The sequence below is a fragment of the Brachionichthys hirsutus genome, chromosome 15 (assembly GCF_040956055.1).
Source record: "Brachionichthys hirsutus isolate HB-005 chromosome 15, CSIRO-AGI_Bhir_v1, whole genome shotgun sequence".
Taxonomy (NCBI): Eukaryota; Metazoa; Chordata; class Actinopteri; order Lophiiformes; family Brachionichthyidae; genus Brachionichthys; species Brachionichthys hirsutus.
Window position 1 is genome coordinate 9,931,166 of NC_090911.1, and position 23,584 is coordinate 9,954,749.

The window sequence follows — 23,584 nt, forward strand, 5'->3', positions numbered from 1 at the left end:
GGGAGATCTTCCTATCTGCAGCCATCAAGGCCAACATGCACATCAAGGTGGAAAGAGCCGTCCTGCACGTTGACTAATCTCTCGTATTTCCTCTGAGCTGCTCTCATTTACCAATTTACACAAGAGCCCTTTTTTTTCTTTTATCCTCGAAATGATTTTCATACGTGACTCATGCAAGATCGTACCTTCCCCTTGTACAATTTCCCTTTACTGGGTTCTTGCCTGCTTTCTAATCTGCTTTATGTTTTTTTTCCCCATCTTCTTGCCTCGAGGCCTGTTTGCCTTAAACTCCTACGATCCTCAGTACATCCACCCATCTCTTTACTAAGATAAACACTGTGGATTTTACATTCAGCCATGATTCACCTGGCACGAAGCAACCGCTCAGATGACTCATGCAGCGCAGCCGGCAGGAGCGGAGACATCTAGTGTTGTGATTGTGCTGTAACATGCTGGGCTTATGTAATACGTGGAGTTGGCTCCTCCTCAGCATTCATATTTGATGGTTTCCATTATGCATGGTGGATGGAAACACACAGACACACGTTGAATTTCTCCTAATGTGACATATAATATTGGCAACTCCTGCATGCTGCAGCATTATCTGACCTGCCATCACCACAAACCGTTCAGCCACATGACTGAAACGCCGCGTGATGGACAGATCTATACGTCGTGCAGGACTCATCTGATTGAACTGTCATCAGTGATGCGGAAGATGGTGCTGCTGGGGGCGTGTTTATTTTTTTTTTAGCACTCAGGAGGTAACAAGAGAGAGAAGCAGGAGGACTTTTGTAGAAAGCCTGCACTGCGTCGCAGCAGGGAGCGGAGGAGAAGGGAGAGAAAGGAGGAGACAGGAGGAGGAGAGAGAGGGTGTGTTTTCACTGACCTAGTTAGAGCAATGAATCGCCCCCCCCCCCCATCCTTCCTCACCCACACCCCACCCTGCTTCACCATTGACGTGTAAAAAGTGCATTTTTAAACAATACCAGATAGACAGGAGAACTAGCCGAGCGATTAAAGACATGCAGGGGGGGGGGGGGGGGGGGGGCTGAGGAGATTCAAGAAAAATGAGATCAACCACGATGAGCAGACAAATAGATCCACAGTGATATTCCACATCAGGAAAAATCTGGGAAGCGTCCCTGTGAAAACAGGATAATCTTAAAGAGATTACTTTTTTTTTTTTTTTTTTACGATAACAGACGACGTTCAGAATATGGAACCACTTCATATCCTGAGCAATATTAGATTCCTCTCTTTATTTTTGGAGAATAACATCTCTGAAGAATAAAGCGGCTTTTAATGAAGTCCGAGCTTCGCTAAGACAGGCAATAGCTGCGTGGCACATAAATAATAAGGCTCGATAAACAGGAAGGAATCTAAGATTCGTGTACTTTTCAGGGTTCTTGTTACTGGACTTTGTTTCTTATTGATAAATAGATTTGTGGCTTAAGATGGACGAAAACCTGCCACAGTTGTCAGCAGAAGCTCATCCCGTCCTGCCAGCCGTCCAGTTGTTTGAGAGCCAACAGATGAAAAGTCCTCAAGCCTATAGCAACATAAAGAGAGTTGAACTTCACAGCGCAAGAAAGAAGAGCTGTGTAACTTAACTCAAACCCATCAATTACCCCTCGTATCAATACCCCTGCACAGTAATCATATTACTTAAGTTACTTATTTCTTACAGTTAGTATCTTCTCTAACCTGCGAGTCAGACTCGCAGACAAAGATCACTGAATAACACATAGCGTCTTTGTCTTGTTAAACTAAATTAATCCAATCAATGCAGCAGGCATTACTTTAGAGGTTGTCTGCCGATAACTCCTCCAGCAGCAGTTGGTTTGTGTGTGTGTGGTTTTTTTTTTTAAGCAGGATAGTTTTCCACAAATGTCATTGAAATTTTGTGGAAAAGTTGGCCTTGGGGAGAGGAACAGCTTATTACACTTGGAGCATGATCCGGTGCAGCGACGTGGCAAATTTAAATGTTTCACCGAAAACAGGACGTCGTTAAAACTCCTCTGTCTGTTGGTCCAATTTGATCCAAAACTTCATATTTTGTTATAGACTCTGCTATAGACTCTTTTATGGACTCTGTTATAGACTCTGTTATATACTCTGCTATAGACTGTTATTGACTCTGTTAAAGACTCTGTTATAGACGCTGTTATACACTCTATATACTCTTGGTTAACTTCCTAAGTCACTGAAAACATTCGACTGGAGCAGTTTTCAGAGTTTTGAAACGCTATTGAGCCAGTTTTGCTCCTGGCAGTAAAGCACAGAATGCCTCATTGATATACTTGTTTATTCCAGTTATAAACTTGTGAACTAAAGACGAATAGAAAGCCTCTAATTTGAACATGTATCAAACCAAAACAACCCCTGGATTCCTCTCAAACCAAGCTGTTCCTCTGTCCTAAAAGATCGAGGCCACAATACAAAGACGACTATTTATACAATGCAGCCTGGAGTCAGAATCAGTCACACTCCTAGATGCTCTTTTCATTTCAATGACATTTTTGCAAACATGGTATCGTGTGCCCGCGGTGAAGACTTGTAAAATTCAGTTACTTATTTTAACTCCTTTTGTCATTTAGCAGATACATCATTTGATGCTGCAAACAAAATACTACAATCGACTCATTCTGGCATCGGCATCCTGTTCGGTCTCTATACAGGATTTACGTCTTGTGACACGCACAAGCTGATAGGAACATATCAAAGCCAAGCGCCGGCCAGTGTGGCAGCGTCTCCCCTCGGCCCGTCCAATAGGAAAAGGAGGACCTGTTGACAGAAATAACAGCTTGGCCTCAGTTGCATGACAGCAGAGAGAGGCCTGGTGATGTTATGATGATTTCTCAGCCGGTTTCAATTATCTGTGTCTTATTGAATCCAGAAACATCACAAAGGTTCTTTCATAAAAGGACTGACCTTTTATTGTGACTTTCGGTTGTTGGTTCGGGTTAGAAAAAGCTACAGGCCATCTCCGCTCAAACTGATTGATGCATGACAATGCGAGCAAACACTTTTTTCCAAACATACTAACATATGTTTTCCAGGAAACAGTTATTGTGTTTTTTTTGTTTTACTAGTGTGTTGTTTTCATTTTTAAGCCAAAGAAAGAAATGCAGACACGGCAATGCTTGCCCTTCAGCCATAACATTTAAACAGGAACTTCTTTTAGAATGTTTGGCCTTTGAAAAACAATGACAGTTCGGGACAGTATAATCAAAGACACTGTGTTGCATTGTGGGACTTGTAGGAGTGAGACTGATACACTTTAAGGAGTAAAAAGTCAGAGTTTTACCTTTTGAACTGATGGAAATACAAAGTAAAAGCACCGGAGCAGTCCTTCACCCCTGCTGGATGATCATCATCTGACATTTTCTGACTTTATTCTGTGGGAAAAATAAAAATAAAATAAAATGCAGCTTCATCTGAAATCACCACTCAGCTGGTTTCGGGATGTTCCAGTATGTGGGTGTGTATTTTGGGACACATATAGTACAACCTTTGGGTGACCTTACTGCTTCCTGTCTGATCTTCAAAGGTTTATTTTATGCGCACATCTCACCAAACCCACGTTCTGCATTCCACACTGGGGATCACCCGTGGGGGGGGGGGGGCGAGGCCTCTAACACTCCCCGGCGCTACACGATGAATGAAGGCCATCATCCAGCTCCCTCCTGTGGCTGGTGAAGCAAACGCTGCAAAGCTTTTTTACACTGTACTGATACAGTGGACAAATTGTGCGTGCATCCGTTTCAATGGGCGGCATTCGCAAGGAGACACGACGACATTATCAGTCAATTATATAATGCCATTTAATAGCAGTACCCCCAAAGATGGATGGATATCGTAAGAGCAGTATCTTAGCAACTGCAAAAACTCAGCAGGCATTAAGTCAAAGGAGACGGGCTCAGCGTTGGCTGAGATCAGGCCTGCGACTCTACTCTAATAACAGGAACGGGCTGAGCTCAGCAGTCAGCCAAAGTCACGTAAATACTGTACACACATCTTATTCACAACATTGTCACTGATAAACAGAAACAAAACTCACATTTCAAACATGGCCCTGCCTCAGAAGAGCATCAACTACCCCCCCCCCCCCCCCCCCCACAAGCAACCAAATCCACGCTATACCTCCAGCATGATTATTTACACTATTCACAGAGCAGCTCCTTTAAAAAAAAAATGCAGAAAAAAAAATACAAATGTTTGTGCTTGTCCTTGTTACTGCACCCCCCCCCCCCCCCCCAAAAAAAGACTACATTCATTCACTGATGAAGTATTTTCAAGGTCCTCCAGTATGGCGGTCAGATGACGAGAAACGCCCCCCCCCCCCTCACGGCATTTGAAGGTTTGCTTCTAAACTACCTGCAAATCATTATTATTATTACATGGTATACACACAGCTCATGTCACGGCATCGGTGAATACAATACAGGATAATAATAATAATAATAATAATAAAGAGCATGATCAATTGTCTGTATTCATTCTTACATATTTACAGTACATAAGGATGACATGATGCGGCAAAGCAGTTGATAAACAGACCCTCAGCCGCTGTGAGGAGCTGAGAAATGAAGGAGGTCAACAGCACAAGCCCACGTCTCAGTCAAACATTCGGCGCGTAAGGTCAAAGGCATACATAGTGAGTTCTCCGACACCACAGAGGTGCAACCGCTGACTGAAATGATCTTTATGGCACTTTAAAACATGATTTCTCTCCGTTTTTTTTTTTTTTTGCGTCAGTATGCCAGTTGCGTCAGGCATTAGTAAATCAGTCAGAACTTTTGGCACAAAGATGTAGAAAAAAAAGAGACACCGGCGACGTGAAACTCGGAGCTGATTTTCATACGTGAATGAATACGTTGAATGATTAATGTCTGAAGTTACTGTTTAATGATGTTGTTATCTAAATGTACTATGTACAGATAAACCTTTTTACCCCGGCTCCCCGTGAGGTCAGCACGAATCAGTCAACACGCGGTTGTCTGAGTAAAAAGAAAAATGATCAGCTCTAAAAACAAAATTATTCTTACGCTTTTCCACAGTTGATCTGTTTTCTTTATCTCGTCTCTTTTTAAGACTCCTATTTTGTTGTTGATCTAAATGCCAAATGCTTCATGCCACTGGACACTTTCATGGGCTGAATATCTGATCCTATTTTCCTGCTGGGAACATTTCCATTAGCCTTACTGGCTTTGAGTTAAACCGGGGGGGGGGGGGTGTTCAATCATGCCCACTCTAACTGTCACTTTGTTGTGTATCACGTCTGTGGAACATTGACCCACTGTGGGCTTCGGGGGCGGGGGAGTTTTTGCTTTATTAAACTAGACTGTGTTCTATGATGCAGCATTAAGGAGTGTGTGTGTGTGTGTGTGTGTGTGTAAAAAGCCCAAGGTGAAAGTGTTCATATCCTCCAGAACATCCCTCTTCCTTCCATCCCTTCTTTCCGTCTTGCGGTGCCGGTCCGGCGCTCTTGTACCGGATCTCCACAAACACAGAGAGCAAACACGGCCGGGATGCCGCCGCTCCAGAGAGCATGCACTTGGCAGAAATAGCGCTGATATTTGAGCTCAGTCGGCTCTCAGAGATGAGATTTATAGTTCCACATCCAAGACAGGTGGAGGCATTTGGCACTGGCGTCGCACGTCTCCTGCGCGTGGAATACTAAGCAGCCTCTGTCAACAGTACAAGTACGAGACTGCATCTACTGTGCAGCGAGAGATTTGGGTTTATAGTCAAGATGACTCGTCTGATGAGTCGCCTGCAGCTTCATTTCCCCCACATAGAGTTCTTAGTTGGTAATCAGACCAACAGGTAATGCTAACGCTATCCCACAGCGGCAGTATCCGACCGGATCTGCATGCTCGATTAATCTGCACGGGAAAGGCAGCCTCTGTGTTTGTCCGTTCACAACATCTGTTCTTTCTCCCCCCCCCCTCCATTGTCTCTCCTCCTAGAGGGAGAGGAAACTCTGCAATGCAGACACGGCAACAACCTCGGCTCGTCTGACCAATCAGTGCGAGCCAGGATGTGAGCGGCAGACCAAGCAGCCAGTCACGAGGGGCGACTCATCACCGGGCGAAAGGAAGGGTCGCCTGAGAGACTGACAGAGGGGATCGGAGGAGGACGAATGACAAATGAAGATGTCGGGAACGGAGAAGGGAAGGGGGAGGGGGGGGGGGATAGACAGAATGCGAAGAAAAGAGCAACCGTAAACAAAAGAGAGCGAGCTCCAGACGTGGAAAAGCTCCCGCCTCCTTCGCTTCTACAATCACTGGCCGGGTTGAGTCCTGTCGCTGCAGTTCTTCTTACTCATCAGCTGGCTGAGATCCACCAGCTCCCCCAGCTCCCCTCTCTCCAGGGCCCCCCTCAGAAGAGCTCTGGTCAGAGCGGGGGTGTATTGCTGGGACATGTACGGCTGGCCGCTGGGAGCCGGCATGGTGGGTGGGGGCAGGGGGACGGGGACCATGCCGTGGCTGCTGATGATGTATCCTTCCGGGGCCTGCCAGCGCAAAGGCAGCGGCTCGCCGTACTCCATGGGGGCGCTGGGTGCTGACACCACCCTCCGGCGCTCAGGAGAGTCCTGTGGGGTCATGGGATATACGTACTCTCCTGCAGACTTCCTGAGGGGGGCTTTGGGCGTCCCCTTCATTCCCTTTTCCTGCTTGCTCAGGCAAACATAGTGCTGGCGTGGCGTGTCACTCCCGCGACCCTCGCCAACGTGTCTCCCAACGCCTCCCTGCTGGAAGAGTCTGCTGGCCAGATAGACGGAGGGGGGCATGCGGCAGGGAGACCCCAGACCCACGGAGCCTCCCCCCAGGTAGGTCTGGCTCGTGTCCCACCCACCAGAGTTGGAGTCGGACAGGCGTAGGCCTCTGCGTTTCTGCTGGGGCGTGTGCTCTGGGGTTGGCAGGAAACCCGGGTCGAGCGCTCCTGACTTCACCCAACCATTGGGCATGACAAAGAGGGTTTCCCCGCCTTGGGAGCAGGGGCGCTCCCCGCCACCTTGCCGCGTCACGCTGAGCACGGAGCCTCCCATTCCGCCGCCGTTACTCAGCAGTCCTCTTTCCCGCCGCTGGATGGCGGACTGGCCGGTGTTCCTGCGGTTGGCGGGCTTGTGGGCCATGATCCAGCAGACGGCGAGGCCGGAGAGCGCCGCGCCGATGGTGAACGCAGAGACCGCTGAAGCCACCAGGAGGTTGAGGGAGACCAAGCTCTCCGGTTCGATCAGCAAACTCTGCTGCAGGATTCCTGAAGATGAGGAAAACGCGATTAACCTGTGAATTCGGCATTTCGTGGACGAGTTCAACGTCTGTCCACCGAGGGCAATTTAAACTTCTGATCATTATTACATATCACCACTTCTACCAAGCGCTTCCCCCTCTCACAAATCTGAATTGGTGATCATCTTTATACGATTAGTTTCTGCAGCGATGATCATTAAAAGGAGCTTCTCTCCAGTCTGGCCTTGAGGCTCTACAGGCTCCAGTTTCAGAGGCCTGTTCTCGTCACTAGCAAAGACCACAGACTCTCCTCTCCTCTCCTCTCCTCACACTTTCCATTCCACCAGTCTGGGAAAGGAGTCTCTCCTGACAGCATACCATTACCTCAGTGTTTCCACCCAGTCCTAATCACTCCCATCTGCAGACACAGCGGCCCATGCCTCCCTTTCGCTGTTGGGAGTCTGTCGGGTCTGCAGCTTTGCATCTCTGACTTGTACGGCTGTCACTTTCTAACAAACTAGGAGTCCATACATCAGCGATTAAGGCATAGAATGCGCTATGTGCTCTTTTTTTTTTTTTTTTTTCCTGTAGTCTTTTGGAAAATCAGCCAAACAGATGAGATTATTTGGGAGGAACAGTTCAGAGAGAATCAGCTGGAGAAGGGCTGCTTTTGTTTCCACTGACTCCATGCTGGCGCTGCTGCACCGACATCTGAGCACCTCAACAGAAGGGAGATCAGTATTTCATGCAATGCTATTTCTAGCTTGCTCGCCGGCTACACCCTCGGCCATTCCTCCCTCAGATGTCGAGCGTTGAGAGAACAAAGCCTCACAACCGCGCAGATAACACAGCATTGTCTGGCAGATGCCTCCACAACCTCCATAATTAAGCTGTCTCAGACTGGGGAGAGTTCTGACCTGTATCAATGGAGGCCGGATCCAATATCCCAGCTCGCTTCACACCTGATTCATCTCTGTTGCTAATAATACGGTTGAATTTCTGAGTTGCAGAGAAAATGATATTACAGCCCAGATAATTAAAATGTGCTAAATCACAGAGCTGCTCTCTCACTTGATAGAGTGTAGTGTTTTCTTTACAGTAAGGCTCTGTGGCAGGTGTAATGAGGGATGCGACCAGTAGGTGGCGCCCGGTCTCAGCATCCATCATGTCACAAGTGCTGCAACCTACCGTCACAGTCTCCGAGATGGGAGGTGGCGTTTCCATATTCCACGTCTTGTTGAAAAGGCAGCCTGCAGCCGCACAGGGATCAGAAGATTTAATACACACACATGTCAAAATTGCATGTACAATTATGGGATATCTCCTGGATTTCACAGTGTTAGATTAGAGAAAAATACCTGATTGAAAATAACTAAATATATATATAAAGAGAGGATTTAGGTGCTTCAGAACACTGAGAATAATAATATGAAACGATAAAAGCATCAGATATAATACATTTGTGTTATTAATTATTTGATACTTATGTATGTCATACAAGAGGTGGATTTAGTTTATTTATATCAGATGAAATATTAAAAGTTTTCAAATTCTGTAAAAATAAAAACTCTACAATAAACTTTATGCATGACTGTGCGGTTTCATTTTCCATCATTGTGTTTTTAACAGAATGGGAGTTCAACGACTGAACGAGTCTCCTGGTGGTGGAAAAACAAATTAAAGTCTAGGGTGTTGCCTGCAAGACAGAGGACTGATGCCACAAGAAAACTAATTTAATGTGACAACGCGGAAAATACATTCAACACTAGGTATACGGACAATCTGCTGGAATGGAAACATAAAACTCTTTTCAGCATTTTTTAAAGAACGCAGGTCTGCAGATGAAGGAAATGCATGTGTGTGTGTGTGTGTGTGTGGTGTTCACCGTGTGCCTGGTCTCAGGAAGGAGCAGGTGCTGCCTCTGGTCCAGCCACAGTACGGGTCTCTGGAGGCTAGACAACTCCTACACACACGCACACACACACACACACACACACACACACACACACACACACACACACACATGACCATTTTTAGCTGTAAAGAGAACAAGACTCTGCGACTCTGATTTGAATGAAGTTATGGAACTTACTATCTCGCTGTCGTCCGGTCCCTAACCCCCCCCCCCCCCACACACACACTTCATTTGTCGGGATAATAACTGTTAAATCTAGCTGATGTTTAACAGACAACTCATCCTCTTACTGCTGATTGAAACAAAAAAAAACATTTATTGCAAATTTTATTAGGATGGCTGCAGTAGCAGACTGCGATAAAGCAAAGACCAATCAAACGCTGGCCCTCAGCAGTACTTCAGCTCGATGGCCACAGATACAATTAAAGTGATTTCTCAGCCAAAGACACGCCTGGAGAAAGAAAACTACTCGCTTGTCTCTTACTTCATGCAGCGCGAGTGCAGGTGGCAGCGAGACGTCGGCACCCGGACCAGGCAGGAAGGGAAGGCCAGCAGCAGCGTGTGGCTGGTCCGGTCCAACAACAGGGACAAGAGCTGACGGGCCTGAGGGGAATCCTCGCCACACCTGGAGACGGATGACACGGGCGTGAAGACAGGAGGGTTAGAGCCCGGCAGACAGAGGTCAAAGCATTTTTAGACTCCTCACATCACTCTGTGACAGGGTCAAAGGTCACGACTGTCAGTAAGTCAAAACAGACAGCCTCGGGCGAAGACTTGCAACGTCAGCAGGTTTTTATCAGAACCATGGCCGCGTGGTGGAGAGCTGTGTCTGTCTGTCTCTGTCTGTCTGTCTGTCTGTCTGTCTGTCTGTCTGTCTGCCTATCTGTCTGTCTGTCTATCTATCTGTCTGTCTGTCTGTCTGTCTGTCTGTGTTTTCTTCAGGATGTTAAAATCAAATATTTGAAATGACTGCAATTGAAGACGGTTCTTTGGTCTGGTTCTCAAATCGAGTCGGGCCACATGAGACCTGATGTACTCGGAACAACGGGCCAAAAATATGTGCTTGGCTAGAGATCAAAGCATAAAAGTGTTTGCGCTCCCACTCACTTCTCCGGGTTGAATCCTTCCACCTCTTCCAGAAAGACGCTGCTGTGGGAGATGGAGTCTCCACTGGGAATCATGAGAAATTTCAGGATGGTTCCTCTCGTCGATCCCAGGAACAGGACCGTTCGGTTCTTATGGGGACCGGCTTCTGTGTCCACCACCATTGCTGTCAGCTGATATCTAGATGGACAGGCGTTGATTGGAGAAAAGGTATTTGTCACTATTGGATTTTTACGATCACGCTTTTTGTCTGAGTAGCAGCTTTTTGAACCAGCTGCAGGTAACAAAGACGTGATTGCTCTTTACTCGCATATGGGGGAATTACGGGTCGATAGGTAACGGAAGCGTCAGTAACTCTGTCCAAATCCTTCAGAGAGAGATTGGCCTTGATCTTGGCTGAAAGTCTCAACTGTCAGAAACTAGCTCTCAGGAATCGTTTTGTCTGATCACACGGAAATCACTGCAAGGAGCTCAAGGACCAAAAGGTCCATCGGGGTCATGCAACACTTTCTTTCATATTAAAAAGGTTCTAGCTCCCTCTGGGTTTTAACATTTGGCAGACAGTTCAGCGTCTTCAAAGCAGCTACAAGAACAGCTATCGACCGGGCCGGTTTGCGTACCGTCCCATAGTCTTGACCACCCAGGGTCTGTGGCCCAGCAGCGGGACGGTCTCATCCATCAGCGGGTGAGTCTTGACAAAGTTCAGCACCTCATCTGGGAGAGTGGTGGAGGAGCTAAATCTGGATCCCTGCACTGCACATCCCCCCGGTCTGCAGGCAGGGAAATACACAGAGAGGGAGAAAGTGAGGAGTGAAGAGAGAGACGGGAAGGAGAAATGAGCCAGAAGAGTTATTCCTGGGTGAAAGAACTCACTCTGAATTGATTTGAACAGATTTGAAAAATACAGCACGGGTTGGTGAAATGCCCTTGGATGAGATTGTTAAAATGCAACTTCAGCCAGCAAAAACCCTGAATCAGCGTTTTCTAAATTTCAATCCAATATGGCCGACTTCCTGTTTGTCTGGGGGCGTTGTCATACTAATATTGTTTGTTTGGCGTGACATCACACGTGTCTGCACCAAGTTTGCGTTGGACCCACTCCCATAGACACAATGACACAATGCATCTTGATTTTTGTAGGTGGCGCTGTCGTACCAATTTTCAAGTCCCAACTGTGAAACACATTTAAAAACATATTTTTTTCACAAGACCTGAATTTTGTGCAAAATTGCGTGAGTTTTTCAGGAGAAAGAAAGAAAAACAATATTTTTTGCAAAACCAATATGGTAACGAGGCCTAAGCATTAACAGGAGGTGACTGTGTGGCGTTATGACAGCTCAATTCTGTTCATATATCACCTTAAATTTACTTTACATTTTGACAGTCTCACTAGAATATTTGCTGAGCAGCAGTGAATTTTCTGCGACTGACAGCTGGAGCTTATAGCTTGGAGAGTAAGCAGACTTTCGGCAGCAGCAGCGCTGCCTAAATTCTGCTCACATATTCTGCATAACGATACCTCGGTTTAGGCACCGCTTCATCTGGTACCGGAGTCCAAATCGACTCGGGGGACTTCTGCTCTTTAAACCGGCCCTCAAAGACGTGAGCGAGTTGCTGCATGTCAAACACACACACGGCAGAGCCGGGGATGCTGGCAGAGAAAAAGAAAGGAGGAGTCGATGAGCATGGAATAGCATCTGCAGCTTTGCTGTGTTCTTGTTGTGCATCTCTTGGAAACCTGTTCGGCGGCGTGGAGAAGAGACCCAGAATGACGTCCCGCCCCTGCATGCGGATGATGTTGCTGGTGGCGTGTAAGAGGTTGAAGTAGAAGTGGGAATCGCCTGGCACCGAACAGTTCAGACGCGCCTTCAGAAAGGTGGTCCACTGCTTCTCGAGGACACGCTGGGAGCCACCCAGGTCCGCCTTGCACACTCGAGCCACACGGGACACCATCACCTGGGGGGGAGAGGGGGGGTGGGGGGTAACATTTAACGTCGGGAGTGACAAGAAAGAAAGGAAGAAAGAAACAGAGGAGGAGATGAACCTTCTCTAGGTGATGAAACTCCATGGCCATCTCTCTGAAGAAGAAATAAATATGAGGCCCCCACTCCATGGAGCTCACGAAGTATGGCTCTGGAAAGCAATATGAGAAAAACACTGTTAGAAAAACAAACAAACACGTACGTAACAGAGGAGGGAACGCGGCGCCTGATGCAACACGCTTCTTTAATAACGTCCGCCGACCTCGCTCATTAAAAATGCATGTTCTGATGCGTTTGTCATCACAGACAGGGATGAATCGTGTGATTTCCCAAGCATTCATCCGGCTTGGATGGACTTGGATCAACTTGCTCCAGCTTGTTATTTCATCCAAGGACAACAGGCTGAGCTCAGTGCATCGCTCTATCGGTAATAATCAGTCTCCGCTCATCATAAATATAAAGGCAGCGTCTTGGTTTTACATGCATAGAGATACTACAACAGGATCCCGGGGTGCCATTGTTCCGCTCTTCATCCGCGCCCATCACCTCAGGTTGCAGCAGGACAATGAGCGGCCTCGCGTTTCAAGGACCTGCACGCAATTCACGGATATTGCTTTTCAACCCATTTCTCGCGACGCCCGTTTGAGACGCTCTGCACGGACGTGTGCAAATGCATGTTTGAGTTCCTGCAGTAGAGCTGGGAGATTTCTGCTGGCTGTATTAAACGAGGCCCTAATCATGTTTAGCCTCCACTGAATGGAGCCTATTATTCAGCACCCGTTTTCTTTTATTGAGCTGCTGAAAATAGTTCTAATGATTTCTACGGCGGGGCCTCCGGCTCCTATAGCGGTATTTATATGAGAGCGTCGCCGTACCTCTGAACCATTTGGAGTCGTGTTTGACCGTTCGGAGGGCGGGGCTGTCTCCAAGGCTGCGATAGATCACCGCGTCGATGGCCAGGAAGTCTGTCACGGTGCCGGTGAAGAGACTTCCATCTGAGAATGAGAGACAGAGCAAAGGACGAGATTACAGGTGGCGAGACAGCACAAGGTCAGGCAGATTAAAACCAAACAAGCAATGCAGCAAGAGGTCTGGCCATAAATCATTTCTAAAGGTAAACACAAGGACGACGATGTTGCAATGTCAGGAGCCGAAAAAGCCGGATCTGAAGTCTTGTAGGAACAAAAAATTGTTATTGTTTATTTTCTTCTTCTTCTTTCGTGCAAACAAAAGCTATTACCTGCAAATAAAGCCACGTTGGCATGGCGAGGATCATACGGGCAGCGTGCCATTCCGCTCACAGGCTCTCCCACCATTTCCAGAGTGTCTCTCTGCCACATGAAAAAATTACCGGCATAAAGAAACTGGCAGATGCACAGAGAACGACCAGGATGGATGGATGGATGGATACTAACAGTAAAGTTGGCACACAGTGGGTTGAAGGCGTTTGTGCCGCACACAAACAGACCGTCGTGCTGGCTGAGCAAAACCTTTATGAAATTACGACACTCTCCCTGTGGAGGAAAAAACACAACACAGAAATAAAGATTTATATTAAGGAGAAGGATGGTGTGAAAACTAGACTTTAAACCAAAACTAAGTTCAAACCTTTAGTTTAGAGAGGGGGCTCCCGAAGAATGCCACCCCCCCCTACCTCAAAAATAACCGCGGCACATTAAAACGGCACCTTTCTGATGATACCTGCTCTTCCTGTGTCTCTGGTGATTTCAGTTCTCGGTATTCCGTGTTGGCACGCCTGAATGGAACGGGGCCGTCTTCTGAGACTAGATTCATCTGTGCTTTCTCTGCCATAACAAAGCCCCAGTGAGATTCTTCCTTTGCACACCAACTTAAAAATGTTGCCAGCCTCAGCAGCGTCATCGGCCGCCGCCACCACCTTCCTGTCCCGACTGGACTAACTTACGCTAGGCCAGGCATGGGCAAACCCAGGCCCGGGGGCCATATGCGGCCCGTTGGTCTTTTTAATCCGGCCCGCCAAACTTGTCCGAATTATATAATTAAATAAAATTGTATTATAATTAAACCTCATTCATTTGACCTTTTCCCTGTAATGCTACCTGTAAAAGGCCAAATCCTTTAATGCAATAGCTTTCATGTGTCATTTATATTAGCTCACACAAATACTCCATCCATCTGTGCTTGGTCCGGCCCCTCTATCAAATTTTAGAACCTATTGTGGCCCGCGAGTTAAAAGGTTTGCCCACCCCTGCGCTAGGCGATTCTCCTCACATTTATGTTCTCGGTGCTTTGAGATTGCAGAGATTTACTACTGGACTAATCAGCGTATGCCAGATGATTCTCAGTCGCAACAACATGACATGGATTTGTGATTTGAGCTCATCCTTTTCGGCGACAGCTCTCTTTGTTTGTGTTCCTCCTCCAAAGCTCTCGGCGTCTATCCATGCCGGCGCCAGAGTCGGTCCACATGTCATTGTTACACTTTTATCACTGTGTGGATTTCTTTCTGTGTTGCAACATATTGTCATCTTTCATCTGCCTTCCTTTTCCCCCTTTGCTGTGTCTGTGCCTCTTCTTCCTACTTCCTGGTGGCTGTCCTGTCCTTCTTATGTGCTCCCGGCTCTTGTCCGCCTCCGCACATACCATCGCTACCTATAACTTCCTTCCTCATCTGATTTCAATTACATCCTCCCTCAGGCTGTGTCACTCGCTCGTCTCAGTTTGCTCTATATTGCTTCCTGTTGCCTCTTTTTCTTTTTCGATGAGTTCTGCCTAGATTGGATTTTTGCCGGGAGTACTGTTATAAAAGCGTATATTTTAAGACTGCGTACCCTTCCCGTCACGTTCCCCGCGTATTTTAGAACACTACCAAATATCACTTGCATACATAATTGCTCCACTCGTTTTTGTCTTCCCCACGGGGGGGGGGGTACAAATGAGATCCATGAAGAAGTGCTTGCTTGTAGAAAAATGGCTTGGGAGTTCTGCAGACATCTTTCAACCTGGGTAATATTTCACTGATCTCGCGTAAATTAAGTGTTGTGCTGATTCTGCATTGACATGACAAACACCATATGTAGGTGCACCCAAAGGAAAGAAGGCTTCGGTAGCAGCTGTTGTGTTGATGCTGTCGGTCTAAAAGTGTCGTGTTTGAGCCTGGTACCTCATGTTTGCCCTTCATCCGACACACTCGGATGTCGTTCTTGTTGGATTCCCACGTCCGTTTCTGCGGAAAGAACGAAGTAAAATCGCGCTGAGCTCCTAATTCTCTGTGTGCTTTTGCGTGGAAGCGATCAGTTATTAGTGCACGATTGATTTGGTCAGTCTCCAATTATTTGAGTCTTACCTTGCTGTAAAACATCTCATCACCTCCCACGTTGTCCAGCTCCACTCTGTACAAGTCATCTCTGCAAAGACACAGCAAATTAGTGCCAATGTAAGAGTGATAGGAAATAAGTCAGTAAAAAGCTGCTATCACAATCAGCGCTAATTTGCCAGATTCTTTTTTCAGCATGAAGCTGATTTATAAAACATTTTGTCTGCTAGCAATTTTTCACATTAGACAAATAGAAATTAGAGGCTAATTAGATTTAAAAAGCTAACGTCTCATTTCTCATTGAATGGATGGACCTTTGCTGAAAACCAATCGATGCATTATTTCTACCACGTTTACAACTTGCCGAGTTGTTTTAGTCAAACGAGCAGAGATTTTTTAATTAAAATGCAGGATGATGTAATCAACTCTGCCAAGTAGATGGAGGAGGTCCTGTGCTGTTCGCTTGTTCGTGAGCAAAATGACTCCAAAATGTGGAATCATTTCACCGAACCAACTCTGGCATCATCTGAATAACACAACAAAAGCATCATTGCATGACACATCCTCCATTCCTCAGGAGAGCAAACTGATACGGACCCGGGATTGGACCAGTCCCAGATCTTTTTATTAGATTTTATGACAGCATGAGGCACATTAGGTTTGATTTTACAAGGTCATATTTATTGACATTTATTTTATCCTTGTATTTAAATTGTTGTCTGCAATATATTTAGTATTTTTTTTTTTTAAAAGGTTTTAATACAGGCTGCCAAATCATTTTGGATTTGGCTCCAGGGACCCTGCTTTGCCTTCTGCTGGTGTAAAATGTATTTACGAGGACAAACAGCTTTCGTTTGACATTTAACAAAAAAAACAGCAAAAAAAAAAAACACTGAATGTCCTCTATCGAGTGACAGCAGATGGAGGCTGCAGCATCAAATGAAAGTGAAAGGATATTAATGCGTCGGTAACACAGTCGGAGGCGGTTGCTGTTGGTTACCTGGCTCCTATGTACAGAGTGCGGTTGACTTGGAGGACCGTCTGGATGTGCAGCTCCTGTCTCTGAGCCGAGCGGTGAGCTCTGCCCAGGAACGCCGGGTACCGTCGCACAACTGACGAGAACAGGGAGACAAACAGGGTTCACCAACACGAGCTGAAAATGAAGTGATTTTTCTCAAGGGCACTTTGACAGCTGATGACAGTGCACTTTTCCATATATATATTTATCCAAACAGCTCAGGCAGGTCGTAAAACAATAACTCTAACCTTTACTTGAACAGCATCTGCACTCAGGCTTGACGCTTTTGTTTGTGGGGGGGGCAGATAATGAATGGTGTGGCAGTAACAGCTCACCAAAACACTTTCACCCTCTTTGTGTTTTTGTTTTCGCTTTTGTTGATGCATGCGGTTCCATAATTAGAAAAACTGCACACATTCGCCGAGATTTAATTGTGCATGAGAGCATCCCCTCCCTCTCCTTCCTGCGGTTCAGATAAACAGCGGTGCGGAAGAGGCAGAGGGAGAGAGCGGCCGTATGAGACTCTGAAAAAGTTTCCAAGCGAAGGTCGGTGGTGTCCAAAGGGAGCTCTCGTCATCAGGAGACCGACTGGGAAACCTTCTCAACGCCCTTGACTACAGGAGAGGGAGGGTGCATCTGGCCATCCATCTCCACTTGTCTCCTTCCTTTCTCTCCTCCACCTGTCAGCCTCCTTTCCTATCATCTCAATCACTCCATCCAATCCGATTGTCTTCTTCTTTTTTAATCCCCCCCTGTACTTCTCAAAGTCTTTGCCAATCATGCTTTCCTCTTTCTGTCTTCTCATCATTGTTTCTTTCCCTTTCATGCTGATTTATCTACTACTACTGCTGTTAGAGTCACACCTGAGTGCTTAAATTTATCTATGTGCCTGGGTAGCTTTCAAGGCAGCTCCACACCAAGGCTCTGACCCTTGAACCCTGATTTCCACACCCGCCACGGAGCCATCCATCAACGGCTCAACACTCGGCTTACCCTCTACGGGGACGTAGCTGAGAGGACTGGGCTCCTCTGGGAATGAGCCATCGGCCAGCTGAAACAGCAGGAGGAGAAATGTGAGGGGAGGAGCCACGGTCCCCATGGCAGCGATGCACGGGCACTGTTAACACAGAAGAGAGGAGAGATATGAATTTCATTGTGTCCTCCAAATTCTTCTTTTGGCATTTGTGCGTGCAAGATTGCAGGTTAGCGCTTTACATCTCGACAGATTTCTTCTTCTTCAACAGGCTTTTGTGAGCAGTGAAAAATGAAGACATAGATAAAATGGCAACTTGTGAGATTCAAATCTGCACGACATGAGAGTGATGGGGGAGAGAGTTGCAGCCTATTCACTCCCTATTTCATCCATTCCACTGTAATTCACAGAGAGGATGTTCTCAAAGGAGTTCTCAATGAATGGAAGCAAATGGACTTAAATGGCTAAAATAATTGCTTTCAACTACTTCTAGAGAACAAAAAAGACAAAATTTTGTTTGGATTATATTTCTGGAGGCAAATTAAAACACACCTATGTCCACGTTTCTTACAAAAACCACCAGCATTCTGCTAATGAATGCTGACTGGTCAGCTGAGACTTTATGACTGGCTCACCCTTCCTCAGTCTTTAAATAATGAACCAGAATGATTCCCTATAATGGAGGACCAGGAGGACCTTCAATTTTAGAAGCCAAATCTAGTTCTTGTTGATGATATTCCATTAGAAAATATGCCCTAAACTAATTAAAATACAACTTAAATAATGGTATATCCTAACATAAAAAAGTCCAATAGATTTAAATTTAGTTTTCCAACAATTCTTTTGAAAGTATGAAGAAAATTGACAGAATTTCACTTAACCTTTTGAGGATCCGTGGACCTCAAATTATATATGTATCAATTTATTTTTTGTTAATAGAAAGTCTAACAATAAGTGTGTGTGTGAGAGAGAGAGAAATAGGACAAGGTCAGAAGGGCAGCCTGTCTTCAGTGGAGAGTTAATGTGTTTCTATTGTCTACCTGCAGTTATATAACGGGGCTCTATTGTCAGAGACGCCGCTCCACCGTCAACCAGTTTGAAGCCAAAGAGATTCTCACAGCCATATAACACACGGAGACAAAACATTCTTCTGCTTCTGGGCGAACATATGGACACTACGACTGGCAATTAGAGGCAAAATAAAGGAATAGCTGGTCTTTCTACTTCAGAGAGAAAAGGGAGCGGTGAGGGGAGTGACTTGAAGAAGCTGGACTTTGTCTTTCTTGAGGCCAAAAGTCAAGATTGGCCCAAAAAATGAGAAAGAAAAGGGCAGGAAACGCATTACGGTCTTTGTTAAGATACCACAAAAGGCTCATAAGCTCCTGTCAAACACAAATGAAAACTCACAGTCACACACAAAACAACAGTCACTCGTTCAGCCACAATTACACCGTGTAGCTGGAGGAGTGCTTAGACACAACGCCACCACCATTACAAAAGGCTCCTTTACACAATACGTCAAAGACAGATACGGACGGAGACTTCTGAATGCCTTGTGTGTGTTTTTTCTGCATGCATTTGTAGTAGTTTTTGGAGAGCCAGCTGAAAATTGGAGCAATACCACCAAGAAATGGTAGGGGGCAGCGTAACTACAATTCCAGCAAGGCACGACAAATGTGTACATAAACAATGAAGAAAAGAGTAAAGTGAATAATACAAATGTCAAAAATAAGTTATCACCATCAAGCATGCCTGCATAACTCGGCTTCTTCATGCATTAATGTGACATGGCTGCTAGCATGGCAGAGCTAACTGTCATTCATATATAAGGATATGTTGAAAAGAAGAGAAGCTATAAAGAGAAAGCTAACAAATGAGACTATAGTGTGAAACATAAATGCCATTTCCATGAAAACCTGAATATCTAGCCTGCCCAAAGCCTCTGCTTTCTTCCTTTCATCCTCCATCTCCCCCAGTTCCATGACTTCTTTCTATTTCTTGGCTTGTCTCTTTCAGAATAAAAGTCTTTTATGCATGTTTTCAAAGCCAGAACAGCAGGTAGGGAGGTAGATGTGCTCGTTGCCAAGGCGACGACAGCAGCAATATGTGAGGCAAAGATGCAGCATACTCATATACATAAGCACAGAAGCGCAAACACATCAGCTTCTGCATGCGTTTGAGTGACACGCTGTATGAAGACATGGCGAGGCGACGTCGGCGCCGTGCTGCAGACTGAAGGCCACTTAAAATGAAATTGTAGCTCAGAGATTGGATTGACATCTTGAAGCCCTCTCCTCATCAGGGCCCTGAAGGGGGTGGGAGGTTTGTTTCGTCTCACTCTCCGATGGGACTCCCTGGACTAGAACTGATTGAGTCAGGTTTTGGGTCAGCCTCATTTCATTATGGCCAATTTCATGGGAGGGATCCAAATGTTTGGTTTAAACCTTAAATAGGTTAGGTTTTCTGGGGCTGAGGACTGTAAGAATGAATGCGTAAAATAACTGAAGCGTGTTCCAGCATCTTATTTACAAGCTTTGTCACATTAACCCCTCGCCACTGGATGATACGTTTTTCTCACAATCTGGCCGCTCCGTCTTCCTCGCCACGGGCAGACATGAAATTTATTTTTAGATTGTCATCCCTGATGTCCTTTGCGGAACAATTGTTCAGGTTCCACCTGAAAATGTCTCTCAATCTTTTGGTAATTTGACTTTGATTTCAGTAAAGGATAAAAAAAAATTGAGGTTGTTTGAATTTTACTTTTAAAGCACACACACACACATAAGAAAAAACTTGAAATACAATGTATTTTTCTCTTCTTGGCAAAAAAAAATAAAAAAGTGAAAAGCCTGCGAGTGAAAATAAAAAACTTTTCATTTTAAATTTTCAATAATAATAAGAAAAAAAACACACTAGCAAACAAGACATAAAAAAGATCCGTTTTTTTTATATTCTGAGGCGGCAACAAGACGAGAATTATTTTAATAACCCATGAAAACATGCACAGTAGCATTCAAAGGAAAATTTCCACTCCTCGTATGTATGTAGCCCAACTTATTAAAAAATGAACACTCACAGGTACGTCTGATTCATACCTGTAATAAAGCTGCAATGTAAAATAAATTGATCCTCAGGATGGATGCTGGTCCTCCGACTATCCTCTCTCAAAATAACAACCTGCACTAGTAATAGCAAACCCTGCAGCCAATCATTGATGGAGCCTCCTCATTAGAGTGTGCATTGATTATAGTCATTGATCCATAAGATAAACCATCACCATCTGGGCAAAGGCCAATATATTATAACTCCACTCCAAGCCGGTGCCATGAGACAGACAGTATTTTGAATGCTCTGGGTTATTTAAAGAGATTTAGGGCATCTCTTTGGCATTTGGATCCCCACGATTGAGATTTTTTCCCTGCTGAGATGGAAGATAGACGAGAGAGACAGATGAACGATAAAAGAAAGATTGTTTGAGCAGCAGAAAATAAAGAGAAAGAGAGATACTGCCATATTCAGACTTCCAGCCCATTAAGCAATAAATAACAGACCACTGGCGATGGAATGAATATCAAGCAATCGAGGGAAGAGAGGCGATCGTGTGGGAAGAAGAAGGGCGTGTCAGGTCGTGCTGGTGTCATCGGATTCAGCGCTGTGACACTGACATGCATCGTGGAACGTGTGTGCAACAATGTCTAAAGCCTCACGGTGCAACCCGGTAGCAAATTACCTGTCGACACTCACGCCATTAACCAATCAGCAAGTGTTTCACGCCGCTGCGCTTTTGTTCACCTGCCTCAGCTAATCAAGCAGACATGGCAGCGGCACGGAGCTCACTGGGAATTCTATTCAACTCCAGAGTACGTCATCAAGCTCCATGAACGATTTAAAGTCCGTGATTATCCATCTAATGCTCCCCTCCCTCATATCTGTGTGTATGTGCTAGACAGGGGGCGTCTACACACGCCAGTGGCCTTTGCTGTGTATTGGACATGCTCCAAAATGTAAAAAGAAACAACAACAACAAAGGCATCAGCAGCCAAACCCAACAGCACTGGTGTTAGGATACCTCAGCCGGTGAAGGATCCTTCAGCATCCAACCACATCTTTGTGCCGATGCTGTTTTGCTCTCTCCCGTATTTGAAATGTTTTCAGATGTACTGCATTATATCCGTTGTTTTGATTAGGTCTGCGTGAAAAAAAAACCCCTCCATCTCCCTCTGTCTCCCGCTCTCTCTTCAGCTGCTGCAGTCGCACCACTCCGTGCCTTTGTTACCGTAGCAACCAAAGCAAGCTAGGCAGAGACGTTCTATTGCAGTGCATGCAAAAGTGAGAGGGAGTTTTCTCCACCCAACACACACACACACACACACACACACACACGTGTGAGCGTGCACACGTTGATGAATGCACTTAAGCATGAACACAAATCCATGTTCATTTATGGTATGTGCATGAACATGTATGGACACGGATTTAGAGGGGGGGTCAGCCCTCTCGAAAAGGAGGGGGTGGGGGAGCTGCAGGCATTGTGAACACGCCAGCAGGATAATACAGCTCATTTATAACCGACGCATAGACAATATGCATTAAGCATTTATTACACAGTCACTTGGACAGGATGCTCACGTAAGATGCGTTCAGCTGAATGAGCAGGCTGGGCTATCGTTTTTCTGTTTACGCAAAACCATTAGCAGCCATAAAAAGAACAGCCATGACTTAAACTTTACAAATCGGAATATGTGCTTGCTGTTAATGGAAACTCTGAGACTGTCGTGCATCCCAATCAAACGCCTAACACTCATTCACACGTCTGTTTGGCTGGTCTGCGACAAGCCACATCTTTCCACAACGTTCCCTGGAAAAAAAAATTAAAGGAAGAATGGCGAGAACGTCCCGAACAAAATCCTAAATCTGTCACTGTCTTGGATCCACACCAAAATGTAATGGGTTGTTTTTAAGCTTTAGTCCATCCAGAATCTTTTACACTCGTGTTTGTAACACATCTGATCACTGAAGACAGTCTGGTTAAGGCCTGGAATGAAGTACAATGGCCTGAGGGCAGAAACACAGACACGAGCTAAACTGGGAGAAGTGGGTCACCTTCACACTTTAGTACTCAAACCCTCAAGCCCTGCAGCTTCATTAATAGAGCTAAGAGGTTTCCACTGCAACGAGGAAGGGTGTGAGCAAACTGTCACCCTGAGAAACGTTAGTGCTCCTGCAGCGGTGCATCACGGCTCCACGGTAAAGAGTCCAGGTACTACACCGGCCCCTGGCCCTGATCCATCCCCCCCATCGAGGCTGTTTTGGTGCATTATAAAACGTAAAATCAGGAGGAAAGATGGGGGAAACGTTTCACTTTCGAAATGACAGAAATTATATCCTCAGGTTCAGGTTCTGATCGAGGCGTTTCTATGTTTCTGAATCCTGTGACTCATTCCGTCTCTCTTGGGCTCCAGATCATGAGCCAACTCCCGGCCGCCAGCCTCCTCCAGCCACCTGCTCCAACCGGCCCCAGCACCAGGCCGATGGTTCGTCAGAGCCTGCCCAGCCTCCGCCTTGGACGGTTCCTACACCGTCATATATATCTTCTTCTCCCAGCCAATATCGTTAGTTTAAACCTTCTCCCGTGTTAGCGTCTCGCCTTGGGGCCCAGCCATTCAGTCCTAGCTGGTCATCTGACTCTTAATCAGACTCTTATTACTACCTTCCCTAATTCAGTCGGTATCTAAGATCTCCTATCATGGATGGATGCGTGATAAGAAACCTGCTAGACCTGCTCATAGGTACTCAGATACACATAGTTAGTGATGTCACCCATACTCATCCACACACACACGTACAATTACGCTCCTGTCAAGAGTGGAATTACTGTGTCAAGTCTTTATCTTATCGATGCGGAGGAGATATTCCCTGAAGTGGCTGCCCGTTTCCTCCGAGCAGGTCTAATCAGATTTGAGGCAATCCGTCTTTTGCTGTTAAATATTCTAAAATAACATTCAATCCAAAGGGTCATTTATATGCTAATGAGAGGTTGCCTCTGCACAGGCCTT

The 23,584-nt window shown here is 45.8% G+C and overlaps 1 protein-coding gene across 1 annotated transcript; it reads right to left on the reverse strand.

Moving 5' to 3' along the window:
* Positions 1-6,289: 6,289 nt before the first annotated feature.
* Positions 6,290-19,510, reverse strand: LOC137904716 (semaphorin-6B-like). The gene is made up of 17 exons (XM_068748919.1): positions 19,445-19,510; positions 17,549-17,672; positions 16,538-16,649; positions 15,568-15,628; positions 15,385-15,447; positions 13,658-13,756; positions 13,483-13,573; positions 13,118-13,237; positions 12,305-12,393; positions 11,999-12,216; positions 11,780-11,911; positions 10,881-11,030; positions 10,264-10,440; positions 9,641-9,781; positions 9,127-9,204; positions 8,430-8,491; positions 6,290-7,269 (listed from the first exon to the last, which is right to left on the reverse strand). Exons 1-17 carry the CDS (start codon positions 19,508-19,510, stop codon positions 6,290-6,292), a joined length of 2,763 nt encoding a protein of 920 aa, XP_068605020.1.
* Between the last annotated feature and the right edge of the window lie 4,074 nt (positions 19,511-23,584).